Source organism: Callospermophilus lateralis, chromosome 11 (genome assembly GCF_048772815.1).
Source record: "Callospermophilus lateralis isolate mCalLat2 chromosome 11, mCalLat2.hap1, whole genome shotgun sequence".
NCBI lineage: Eukaryota > Metazoa > Chordata > Mammalia > Rodentia > Sciuridae > Callospermophilus > Callospermophilus lateralis.
This window is the reverse complement of record NC_135315.1, coordinates 41,570,572-41,584,688: the sequence shown is the minus strand read 5'-3', so window position 1 is coordinate 41,584,688 and position 14,117 is coordinate 41,570,572. Positions and strand designations below refer to the sequence as shown.

The 14,117-nt window shown below is 34.0% G+C and overlaps 1 protein-coding gene across 4 annotated transcripts in view; it reads right to left on the bottom strand.

Moving 5' to 3' along the window:
• Nlk (nemo like kinase) overlaps window positions 1–14,117 on the bottom strand; it is a 149,590-nt gene that overhangs the window by 43,751 nt on the left and 91,722 nt on the right. For all 4 annotated transcript variants that reach the window (XM_076869352.1, XM_076869353.1, XM_076869351.1 and 1 more), the window contains one exon: window positions 8,314–8,369. In XM_076869352.1, coding sequence (XP_076725467.1) covers window positions 8,314–8,369 — 56 coding nt within the window. The remainder of the gene's footprint in view (window positions 1–8,313; window positions 8,370–14,117) is intronic.

The following is a 14,117-nucleotide window of genomic DNA, read 5'->3' as shown; positions in this document are numbered from 1 at the left end:
CTAATTTATTGGATATAATGTGTCAAAAATTAAAACTACCTCAACTGCAATTTAAAACTGACTTAAAAATCAATTACTATCAAAAACAACAACAAAACAACATAAACAAGAAAAACAACTGGAAAGCTATCAACATAGTCTGTTATAACCCAAAAGGTTGTCAGATGAATCTTTGTTACTAAGATCATAACCAAGTAGGTATAAAACAAAAAAAGCATTCTAGAGAAAATTATGTTATTTAAAATTTCAGTTCTTCTCTTCACCAAGTACACTGGAGAAGGAAAAGCAAGCTTGGTGTCTGTCAAATGTGGATGGTACAGTCTGGTGATTTCTAATTTACCACCCTGAGAACCCTCCAAAACGAATGCACAGACATACAAATCCAAAAATCATTAGCCAAGGAATAAGAAGCCAAAATGTCTATTCTAGTTATTTTTTGAATATAAAATTTGTTTTGAAAGATTTTTACCTATATTAGGAACATTTTATTGCTCCATTAGTTTTCATTCAGGAAGAGAAAAGGCAAATTCTTCAATTATCTCTTAATCCACTCAGAGAGTAAAGGATGCACATATCAGTCATATAAATTGTAATACAATGAATATTTACACTTTATTCAAAAAGGCAATGAGACCTCAAATCAAACCCATCAGTCCTTAGCAGGTCTGAAGAAACTCGCTTCTACTAATTTAGTTCCAAATATCATTCTGCTCAATAGAATGACAGCATTTCTTCCAGTCTGATCTATTATAAAATGGCATAAATGAAGTCATTAAAACCCAAGAGCAGGGGCTGGGGTTGTGGCTCAGCAGTAGAACACTCGCCTAGTGTGTGTGAGGTCCTGGGTATCCTCAGCACCACATAAAAAGTAAATAAATAAAACAAAGATATTGTGTACAAGCAAAAGAAATATTAAAAAACAAACAAACAAACAACAACAACAACAACAAAAAAAAAAAACACAAGAGCAAACTGCTATCCATGGTGTGAAGAAGCACAACAGCATTCTGAAGGAAGAGCAGGTCTCTCAACACAGCACTCTCTACAGGTGCTTCCTTTCCACCCAGTTCAATTCATTTTTGGTTAGAGATTTTGAGATAAAGTTGTTATACAATTCTGAAGAGCAGAGAGAATTAAAAACATAGAGAACAAAAAAAATCTGTAAGAATGAATCCAGGAGAGGAACATCAAAGAAGTTTACTTCTGTGTACTTTTTATGGTAATTGGGAAGAGAGGAAATAAAATGATAATCCGTTTAACAGGATCTGCCTTCTCTGTCTAGATATATGTTCTGATGTAGTAACTTATCCATTTGTTCATGGTACATACTTTCTTAAAATTTACAGAATGAATATTCTATCATGCATTTAGATCTGTCATTTATTAGCACTGCTTCACATTGACATTTAGTTAGTACAGATATGCAAAAAGATTTAATGGACCTTTGAACAGAAATCAGACTTGGCTTAAAATTTTGTGGAAAAATAAGAATGTCATTGAAAATATTAAAAATGTACTTATCCTACTAATATGTAACTGCTCTTGAATGGATTGATAAAGAAAGGACTACTGAAAGTAGTCTATTCTATGAAAATTGTTAAATTGCAGATAAGTCTTTCAAGTTCCTTTTTGGGGAGGACAGAAGGAGAGCAGGGCAGCTTCTGTAAAGTTTTGAAATTTAAGGTTTAAAACAAACATTGGGTATCTTAAAAACCACCCAGGAAGATGCCAAGTATCATCTTTTTCTCCTTTACAACCATCTGTGCATAATAGTCACTATCTCTTGGCACCCCCAAATCAGGTCCTTGTTACAGTGTGTTTGGGTTTTATCTTTTTAAATTTGTGTATTATGCACACAAGTTTAGTATTTTAGTCATTTTTAAGTGGACAATTCAGTGGCACTAAATATTTCACAATGTTGTACAACCATCACTACTACCCAAACAGAAAATTCCAAACAGAAAATCCTTGTTAACTTTTCAAGTACCTTTCTGATTCTTTCATTCTTCATGACAAAAATATGGGGTCCATCTTTCATTGGGCCCCCAATGCCTACTGAATAAAGACCAATTTCCTTAGCTCAATATTCAAGGCCCTCTATGAGTCGGCCCTAACCTAGCTTAATGTTTCCTCATTTGTACATGGTATTCTCTAGGCAACAGGATGACTGACCATTCCCTAAAGTTGTTTATAATGACTTACTCCATCTAGAATATCCATCCTTTTCAATGCTACCTGCCCAAATTCTTTTCATCCTTTATTGACAATCTGAAATGTCTTTTCCTCCAATAGCCTTTTTTTTTTTGTGTGTGTGTGTGTGTGGTGGGGGGAGAGGGTACCAGGAATTGAACTCAGGAGCATTTGACCACTAAGCCATATCCCTAGACCTATTTGTATTTTATTTAGAGACAGGGTCTCACTTAGTTGCTTAGTGCCTTATGTTTTTTGCTGAGGCTGGCTCTGATCTCACTATCCTCCTGCTTCAGCCTCATGAGCTGCTGGGATTACAGGCATGTGCCACCATGCCCGCTCTTTATTGTTTTTTTTTTTTTTTCTGTCTGCAGTAACTTCTTCTTCTAGTTTTTTTTTTTAGAGAGAGAGAGAATTTTTTAATATTTATTTTTTAGTTCTCAGCAGACACAACATCTTTGTTTGTATGTGGTGCTGAGGATCGAACCCAGGCCGCACGCATGCCAGGCGAGCGCGCTACCGCTTGAGCCACATCTCCAGCCCTGCAGTAACTTCTTCTTTAAAATCCAATGCCATATGACTATATTCTTTGGGTATACTCTACCATATATCATAGTTATTTTTTTACATCGAATCTCTCCCTCATCAGACTATATTCTCCTTGTGGGAAAGCATTAAGAGGCAGCAGAACATAGTGAATAAAAACCAGAAAACCCTTTTGTTCTAGGAATACAGTTGATGCTTATGTTTATGGAATAAATTAATGGAAATCCTTACAATATGTGAATCTTTCAAACTGTCAGGATGTAAATTTCTAGTCTTTGCTGTTATTACTACTGTACAAAGAGTACACTTATTTATGCATAGATGCATTTCTTTTTTCTTTTTGTAAATATTTGTTTAATTGTAGATGAACACACAGTATCTTTCTTTATTTTTATGTGGTGCTGAGGATTGAATCCAGTGCCTCACACACATGAGGCAAGCACTTTACCACTGAGCTACACAGCCTCAGCCCTGCATAGATGCATTTCATTTGCTTGATTTAGTTCTTCACTGACTCCTAAGATTCCCTGAAAGTTAAGAACTCTTTCAAAGCATTAGAAACTCTAACTGACCCAAACTGTCAGGTAGGTTCCTTGCTATCTTTGAAAAAAGAGATAGACTGCACTACTCAAACCTATCATCCAAACAGGGATACTTTTGAGAGTGAAAGAAGTAACTTATTAATAATTATACTAGGACATCAGGAAAAATCCAGGATTGTCCCTACAAACAAAGATGTATGGTTATCCCATTGGATTTCTCACTGCCACTGGATTTAGGATGAAATTGCTTCAACAGAAGACATGTACCACCCATATTCTTCTTCATAAAATGCTAAAATTATGTCTCAAGCTAAAAATACACGTTCCCCCAAACAAGCCAAAATTTTATTTCAAATCCAATAAGCATCTGGCACTTTCTGGGAAGGGGGTCTGTTTATGTACACTGTGCAAAGTCCAGAATCCTGACTGAAGCAAAATAAATACCTCTTTCCAATCAAACAATAAGAATTGGCTTCTCTAGGATTAAATTTCAGTAGGTTCAAAGTAATTTAGGGCCAAACTGTTTTAGTACAGATTTCCTACTCAAAGTACAAAATGAAAAATGTAATCCTTTAAAAGTTAACACATCAGGGCTGGGAATGTAGTTCAGTTGGCACAGTGCTTGCTTCCCACGTACAAGACCCTGAGTTTAATCCCCAGCACCCCCCAAAAAAGTTAACATATCAGCTCAGAAAATTACATAATCTTGGGGCTGGGGATGTGGCTCAAGTGGTAACACGCTCACCTGGCATGCTCGGGCACTGGGTTCGATCCTCAGCACTACATAAAATAAAATAAAGATGTTTTATTCACCGAAAACTGAAAAATAAATATTAAAAAATTCTCTATCTTCTGTCTCTCAAAAAGAAAAAAAAGAGAAATATATAATCTTTAAGATTACTACAGAATATATTTCTTAGGTTGACTTAAAAGATTAAAAACTCTGAAAACAGAAAGCTAGAAGATACAGAAGTCATGGCAGAACTTATTACTCCTTCCAAATACCTGATTTACACTTACAGGTGTTGCATGTTGTACGAACATTCATAAAGTCATAATTTAGACATTGACTTACTTTTTTGCTTAAAGGAATTATCTAAAGATATAAAACCCAAGCTAAATTTCTAGTAGGCACTTATATAATCATAATTGTTATAGTTTTAGACTCTTTTGAGAAATCTGATTAGCTTGTAAAACTATATGATGATACGCTTTTAAAAAATTATATATATATAATTGATGGACCTTTATTTGATTCATTTATTTATATGTGAAGCTGAGAATCAAATCCAGTGCCTCACACATGCTAGGCAAGCACTCTACCCCTGAGCCACAACCCCAGCCTGCTGATACTCTTATTGATATTGTACTCTTGATTCCATCAATACTCACAGAATTCAAATTTTCTAAGAATGACAGCTAGATTTTAACTAGTAAAATTTCAACTAGATTTTAAGACATCTGGTTGAAAATATTTATATATTAAAACTGAATATACAATATAACATCACAATTTTTCTAACTTGAAAAGCATAATAATATGATACCATATGTACATTGGAAAATTATTTATTTCTCCTCACAATTCAAGAAATTACATAATTTTTTAGTATTATGTATTTCAAGCTAAGTCATTCCTTCCTAGAAAATCTTTATAATCCTGTGGCAGTTACAGGTATAATTCCTTTTTATGTTAAAAGAAATTAGTTTTTCCAAATGACACCTCTGCTGGAAAACACTTACCTTTTTTTCTGTGCATGATTCTATGTATAGCCAAAAAGTATAAGACAGACAACTGAGATTCAGGTTTGAAAAATTTTTCCAGCAACAGCCATTACTCTGCTGTGAAAGTAATGTGTCAATTTAAAATCTGAAGCTAAATAATTAAGTGATATCAGACAAAATGAAGAAGAAAAACATTTAAGAAATGATGTACTAGAGGACTCTATGAGTGTTTTATGACAAAGACTTACTTGAACATTGACAAACAATTCTGGGGACAGGAAATTTCATACACACATTCTGCTAACTAATAAAATGAAATAATATTGAATCAAGGCTCTCCCAAATCCAATTAAATTGTAGTCAATAAGTGACCAAGAACTCCTACCCTACAGAAATACAGAATTTTTAATTTAAAGGAATGATAAACCCTAAGCACACAAAATTAATGCTTGAAATAAACAATTTGTGGTCAAGTACAGTGATGCATTCTATAATCATCAGGAGACTGAAGCAGGAGAATTGCAAGTTCAACGCCAGCCTCAGCAACTTAGCAAGGCCCTGTCTCAAAATGTGAAAAAATAAAAAGGAACAGGATGTACTTCAGAGGTAAAGCACCACTGAGTTTAATTCCTAGCACCAAAACCACAAAAACAAAAACAATTAATGCTTGAACTATAACCTAAACAAAATGAATATAATGAATTAGATATGTGTTCAGTTAAGAGAACCTAAATATATATGGCATTTATTTAATATACCCATTTTCACCAATTATCTTAAAATGAAAGCATTCCCTCCCCTCCCCCACAGATGTCCCATGTACGGTAAGAATTAACTCAGCAGACCTAATTGCACAAACCCTGTGCATTCCAAGACTTCAGGATTGAAGGAAATAACCTTAGAATCAGTTGAATTCTGTCTGATAGTGATGTCTTTGTATATATAGGGCTTTAGCCATGACAGATTATGCTTATGATATGATTTACGGTAAATACCAGATGTGTGCCTGAGGCCTCTGGCTATACCATATTTGATCTCTAGGGGCAGAAAGGGAAGGAGGGCTAGGGACTGAGCAGCTCCACACCTATGAAACTGACTCATAATACACTACTGGGCACCAAGGCTCAGGTGAGCTTCCCTGGTTGGTAACAACTTGCCCATGTCATCAATATGATTGCTGGGAGAACTAAGCTTTGCCTACACCAATCTACTGGGATAGGTCAACTGGACCTCACATCAGGCCCTACGAACCTTTTTCTTTGCTGATTTTAATCTTTTTGCTGTAATAAACTGTAACCATGAGAAAAACAGCTTTTCTGGGTCCTTTGAGTCCTTCTAGTGAATCATAAAACCTGAGGGTGGTCTTGGGAACCCCTAATACAAGCTATAATACAATAAAATTCATAAGTAACAAAGGGAATTTCTTCTAATTTCAAAGTTTGGTTTCAGCAACTTCATTCCCAAAGAGACAGTAATAATAACAACACACTGACAGGAATACTTTGCAGTATGTGGATTTCTTTCCCATAAACTTTGGGTTAAAGAAGGCAGTCCTAGCCAAATGCTGCCCACTCCACCAGGACCTTCCCTTCCTTCAATGAGGACCCAGATAATCTTCATGAAATCTATGAAATGGAAATAATTAATGCCCTCCCCTTAGCTGGCACTGCTAACCCACAGGTGAGGAGAAAAAAATTTTTTCTTGGTTCTTCTAACCTTAGGTTAATTTTGTATACTTTTTTTTTTTTAAGGGTATGTCAGAACTATCTGGTCTGGCCCAAAGTTATTAAGTACACAAAGACACTCTTTTCAGACAGTAGTTGGTCAAGGGAACAATTCTTTCCTTAGAATTTGCAGGGTGGGGTTCCCTAAGTCCACTGAGTTTTATTGCCCCAAAGGATTAATTCCATAAAATAAAGTATTCATGGATCAAAATATCACCAAGGACTATAGCATTCAAAAGTTTTGATTTATCAGGGTTGGTGATGTAGCTCAGAGGTAGAGCTTGCCTAGCATGCATGAGCCCCCAGGTTCAGTCCTCAATATTGTAAAAAAAAAAAAAAAAAAAAAAAAAAAAAAGTTTTGGTTTATTAGATCAAAACATCCCAGCAGTGCAGTGTGGGTCAGTGACAATTTTATCACCTTATAAGGTTTATGATTCCCTAGCCAGCTTAGCTGTTCTTTTTCCCCTTGAGGAACTCCTAAAATTATAAAAGATAATTATCTAGTATGGAATTACTTACTACAGGTATAAGATTGAGATTTTCATTTATTTCATTGCTGAATCAGCAAAAGAATCTCTTATATGGGTTTCCATTCTGAGTAACAGTTTTAATTAAAGTACTAATAAAAAATAAACTGCAATATCATGAGCCCACCAAATTCAGTGATTTAAGATTACCTGTCTTTAACATGAAAACTTTATTAGGCTAAATGCCAAATGGAAATTGGTGACACTGGTGAAACTGTGTCTCAATTTTTTTTTAATTTACATTCTCAGGAGCTACTACCATACATTATGTTATAGATCATTATTATTCACAATATATAACATACTATTTTTAGACACTAACGGTAGAAATAGGAAAAAAATCCTTTTTTCCTGAGTGAATCATGTATATAGGGGTTGAAAACAAGGTCATATAGTTGAAGACTCCCTAGAAATGATCCTTGATTCCAACATTTTCTAGCTCTGTGATCTTCTACCTTTTGTGCCTCAATTTCTTCTATAAAATGGAAATAAACACAATAGTTTCCCAAGGGGGTGGTTACAGGTATTAAATAAACTCATGTGTGAAGAACTAAAAACTGTGGCTGGCATTTAATAAAAACTATAAAAGCAACTGATATTGCCATTATCATCACCACAACTACTACCAAGACCATTATTCCGTGGAATACAGGGCATTTAACTTACTAGTACTTTAATTTTCACCTTACCCCAAGTATTATCATCTTAACTGACAGGCAGCTGCTGTATATGGAAAAATGACTTTACTGGGTTCTATTAAAACATGGCTGCCTCACTGATTTTATCTGTAAAATAAGATAATAATAATCTATTTCATAATGCTATGCAGGGATTAAATAAAACACCTGTTCAGATGCCCTATTCTGTGGTATCACTACACAGGACATGTTGATAATACTAAGCTCCACCAGATATTTGTGATTTCAAAATTACCTGGTTCCAGGTTTTCAACCACTTCTGTAAGGATGAGATTTAATATAATTCAAGGCATAAACCCCAGGTGTTAGAACAACAAATTAAAAAATTGTTCCCTTCTTTCATATTCCCTGGTTAGGATACATTTCTTCAAAATAGTCAATGTGTGGAGGTTGGAGTATGTCAAGGGCAGAGAGTACCTAAGAAAAGGAGAAAAAAAGTCAAATTTAGAGAACTAAGAAGGAAACAAAAGTCATCATAAATGCAAGTAAATATTATCAACACATTTATGATTTAAGGCTTAGTTATAATTACCCACTGATATTAACTAAATTTGTCTTTTAAGAAACATAGTCCTAAATATTAAGATGGGTTTACTTAAAAAATATTAAGATGGGTTTACTACTTAAAAAAGACAATTCTAGCTAAATCAAAATGAGAGAAGCAACTGTGTTTTACAACCTGCCACCAAAATCCCTGTCTAGAGAAGAGTGTTGGAAAGAAATGTCCCATTTTTTCACAATCAATATTGCTCTAGGAGGATAAGAAACTATATCTACCATTCATTCCTTTACTTCTCTGTTCTACAAATGTTATTGTACCTGACAGGCATTACGTTAAGCTCTGGGTTATACAGATGAACAAAACAGATTACCATCTCCGCTTTCATGGTTAGAGGAGAAGTAAACATGAAACAAATAAACAGTTACACAAATATATAACTACGACATCTTTTTAAATGAATTTATCTTTTATTATAAAGGGAAATGTAATATTTTATTATGAGGGGTGGAGAGAAAAAGCTTGCTTGAAGTAACACTATTTTAAGATTTGAAGGTTGGTACCCAACCTTTTTGTTGGTCACACAAAGCAGGCAAAGTGAAGACACTGAGGCAGCCGTTAGGAACAGAAGAAGCCAGTGCTCATGGAATACAGTAGATAGGAGGAATATAGACTGGCATAAAGCAGAAGAGGAAGGAAGGAAATATAGTATGCAAAATCTCTTTAAGTCACATTAAGTATTATGGGTTTTATTCTAAGCACAAGAAAAGTTACCAGAGTTTGGGAAAAAAGACTTTTAAGACTTTTAAAATTCAAGTCCTTTATAAAAGCAGCATACTACCCAAGGTAACATAACAAATAGGTCTATTTCCCCTTCCAGCTGTCTAGCTAGTCTTTTTAAGTTTATGTTGGTACAAGAAATATCAGGGTCATAGACATGGAAGACACTGACAGGAAATAAACGGTGTGATACAAGTTCCAATTTTGTAATCTTTACCTTAGTATTTAAAATTTAATTTTAAGAATTTTTTTTAAAACTGTGGAGAATATCAAACATATATAAAGCTGGAAGAATAATATGAAGAATTCTCATGTAATCAATACCTAGCCTAAGTTACCCACATGGTCATTTTTATTTTATCTATAACCTCTACTCTCTATATATAATTTCCAAACATATACCAGACTTTCTTTCAGTCATACATCAGTTAAGTATCACTAAAAGATAAAAACTTCAAAGAATGAAATTATTGAATCTAAAGATTTGATATTTAAAATTTTTATTTATTCACTTTTTCAGGGCTGAGGATTGAACACAGGGCCTCAAACATGACGTTTTTGAATATCATCAAACATCCAGTACTCGAATGTTCAATTTTCTTCTTTAAATAAAAGTCAGTCTAAATCAGAAACTAAATAAGATTATGATTGATTGATGCCTTTTTAAGTTCTAACCTAAAAGTGTCTCTACCATCTCTTTTTCATGTTTTTTGCAATTTACTTGTGTAAGAAAACTTGTCCAATTTTAACGTTATTCTTTTTTTCCCAGCCAATTATTTCTCACTGTAAAATTTATTTTATTAAACTAAAACCTCCTTTAGTGAAAAAGCCTTCACTTACTTTAAAACCAGTTAAATGTAGAGGTTTTTAAATAGTTTAGATGTTTTTAGAAGAAATATCTATGGTCTTTTTAAAATTAAAATGTTATACTTAGAAATTTAATATATACAGAAAACAACAATTTTCTTAATTTTTTGATGAACCTTATCCTTTTCCATTTCTTTTTCAATGAAAAATAATCTTTCATTTGAAAGGTAAATTATTTCACTTCTATATTTTCTAAAATCTGTAATGGACCAATGTCACAAATCCACACAAATTTCCTTCTCATTATGTGATAGAAAAATTTTTAACAGGAAAATTTAAAACTTGAGGAAGGCAGTTAGAAATTAGTGTTTTACTTGACATCTTTCAGACTCTGAACTTTGTATCTGAACAACATACATCCTGTCTTGGGGGAAAACACAACACAATGAGTGACAGCGTCCATTAGACAAAGCTATTTTACACTTCAAATCTATCTGCTATAATTAGAGGTTATCTAGAGGAAAGTGACAACCATACATTTTAAACCTTGGGAGAGAAGAATGAGTCTTACTCCATATTTGATGAGGCTTTTTGTAGAAAAGCCATTCAAAACAGGGGAGACATTTGCACTACAGCATTTGTCTATGATCGTTAGCTTCAAAAGTATCATATTTTAAACTCTGCCTGGAATTTTTTATATGCTTGTTGTTTTATGCTTACTCTTTCTATCTAAAATGTTTGTCAGAGGATGATGGCATTCCACGGTGTTTAGGTGGCAAAAACATACTTAGACCAGTAGACATAATCCAGGAATCTCAGAAGGGAAGAGTTTTAAATTCCAAATTTCATGCCTGACTCTCCATTTAAATAGCTGAAGTTTCTCTATAAACCCTCTATTATTTGGGGGAATGAATTATGGGGCAATAGTCTTATGATGTAAATAGGAAAACTCTTGTAAAGACTTGGGCTTATAAAGAATCAAAGTACTCCAAATTACCAACTCTTCAAAGGATCTCAAATACAAAGAGAGTAAACAGACTTAGCTAATTAAAAAGTAAATAATTGGGCTGGGGTTGTGACTCAGTGGTAGAGCACTCGCCTAGCATGCATGAGGCACTGGGTTCAATCCTCAGCACCACATAAAGTAAAATAAAGACATTGTGTCCATCTATAATTTAAAAAAAAAGTAAATAATTGTTATCACCAAGTGTCTTGCACACTTCTTCAAAGAACTGAACAAAAGTTCATTATGTTAGGTACTCTTTGGGATTTTAACCCCCATGATGTTAGAAGAGTCACTATAAAGTGGTTAAATGATGAGCAAAAGCTTAGTTTCAATCATCCTTTACCAATAAAACAATTAATTGCTATGCATAACCACAGTCCTAAATATAAAGAAATGTAACTGTTCATTCATTGAACAAACACTTACTGAATTTCTACTCTGTCAAGGACTCAAAGACAAGAATAAGATACTTATAAAGAAGTTGGTAGAGCCTGCATTTAGGAGAGAACAACCCCTTTCTTTTATCTGACCCCAAGAGATCCTAAGTTCTTTAAAGTGGAGATTATGTTATTACTGCTATATTTTAGAGTTGTAATAAGGTACACAAATTCTAAGAGTATAATTTGATGAATTTTTACACACACACACACACACACACACACACTATTTTAAACACCACCCAGATCAAGAAATTCAAGACCCTTAAAAAGCCCATTTGCCCATTTTTTTTTTTTTTTAGTTAAAAACTATCCTTGTATTACTTCTGTCACTATAGATTCATTCTGCTTGTTCCTGAACTTTACACAAATTACAAAATAGAGAAATCTTTTGTGTATGGCTTCTCTCATACTAGTATGCAAATGATATTTATCCATGTTGCTTTGTGGGCCAGGGGTTCATCCTTTTTATTGATATGTATTATGCCACTCTAGGATGGAATATACCACAATGTACTAATCCAGAGTACTGCTGGCAGACATCTGCATTGTTTCCAATGTCTAGGTATTATTAATAAAGCTGCTACAAGCATTATTGTACATGTCTTTTGATGGATGTATGTATTCTTTTCTCAAGTGTTTAACAAGGGATACAATTTTGAGTCATTGGGTATATGTACCTTTAGTATTAGTGGAAATTGACAGTTTTCCTAAGTTGTTTTACAAATTTATATATTCACTAGCAATGGATGAGCATTTCAGTTGATCTATAACCTTGGTTAACACTTGGTATTGTCAGTCTTTTAAATTTCAGCCATTCTGGTGGGCATATAGTGGCATTTTATTAATTTACATTTCTCTGATGACTAATGACTGGATAATTTTCATGTTATTCTCTTTTATGAAATACTGATGGGCAAAATGTATTGATTTATAGAAATTATATGATGTTTGATGTCTAAAGAATTTGCAGTCTGAAAAAATGCCAAGCACAGCATTTATTTCTATTGTCTTCCTCAAACACTAAATATTTATTTGTGTGCATGCGTGTGTGTGTGTGCATGCGTGTGTGTGTGTGTGTGTTACTGAGGCTAGAATCCAGGGCCTCCTGCAAGCTAGGCAAGTATTCTACCACTACTATATATCTAGTCCCATTTTCTTAACTTTTTTAAAAAAAGTACTAGGGACTAAACAGAGTCAAGCACACACTAGGCAAGCACTCTACCACTAAAATGTACACCCACCTTCCCCTTTTTTTTTTTTTACAAATATTTATTTTTTGACATAGCATCTTGCTAAGTTACCCAGGCTAGCCTCAAACTTTCAATCCTCCTGCCTTAGTCTTCCAAGTAGCTAGGATTACAGGCATGTATCATGGTGCCAGGTTCCCAATTCTTTTAATTTTTTGATGAACCTTATATCTTTATTAATAGTGTCAAATTTAATAATCTTTTAAAAATGTTTAATGCTTTATTCAGTTAAGAAATTTTAGCTTGTCTCAAAGTCATAAAGATATTTTCCTATGTTTTATTCTAGAAGCTTTATTATTTTATCTTTCACATTTAAGTCTATGGCCCATTTTGAATTTATGCATATGATGTGAAGCAGGGGTTAAGACTTGTTTTTTAAAAATACGGTATCTGACTCAGAGCTACTTATTGAAATGGCCATCATTCTTCACTTGGATTGCAGGGGCACCTCTACTATAAATCAAGTGAAAATGTATGTATATGAATATACAGACTTCTTGTTTTGTTCCATTAATCTGTCTATCCCTCCACTGTTTACTACCTGAGGCTTAATACCTGTAAAAACAGTCTCAATATCTAGTAGTATGAATTTCTAATTTTATTCAACTTCTTTGAGATTATCTGGGCTATTTTAGATCTTTTTCAGTACCACACATTGTAGAATAGTCAATTTCAACACAGATTTAAATGTAAAATCACGTTCATATTTTAACTGAAATTATATTCAATATACAGTTCAACTTGGGGAAAACAGGCATATCAACCATACTGAGTCTTTTAATCCATAAACATGTAAAACTGTATATTATTTTAAATACCTCAGTGATTTGCCCAGTACCACCAACTTTGTCTAGCAAACAAAACCAAATTCACTGAAAAGTAATGTTACCTCTATAGCATCCTCTGCTTTTTCACTCTTTGGCAGAGGAACAGTTAGTATTACCAACTATTGGTACTTTTAGCAGTTAGTATTACCAATGTATTACTAACATCTTATTATTACTAAGGTTTCTGTTTCTTTTCTCTCTTTTCTTTTTGGTACTGGGGACTGAACCCAAAAGTGCTTTACCACTTAGCTACAGCCCCAGTTCTTTCTTATTTTTTGAGATAGGGTCTCTTGCTAAATGGCCGAGACTGGCCTCAAACTTGTAATCCTCCTGTGTTAGCCTCCCTAGTTGCTGGGTTTACAGGTGTGCGCCTAACTCTAATATTTCTTTTGTTTTCTGTCATTTTCACTCACTCACTCTTCAAAGACTAACCATCCACTGTATGCTTAGTGCTACTGCTGCAAGATGAGAAAAGGTGCAAGACTTGCATGTATGATGATGGGGCCTTTGGCAGGAGTCAGTGGACCCTAAGGGGGCTCTAAATGGATTTAAAGGACAA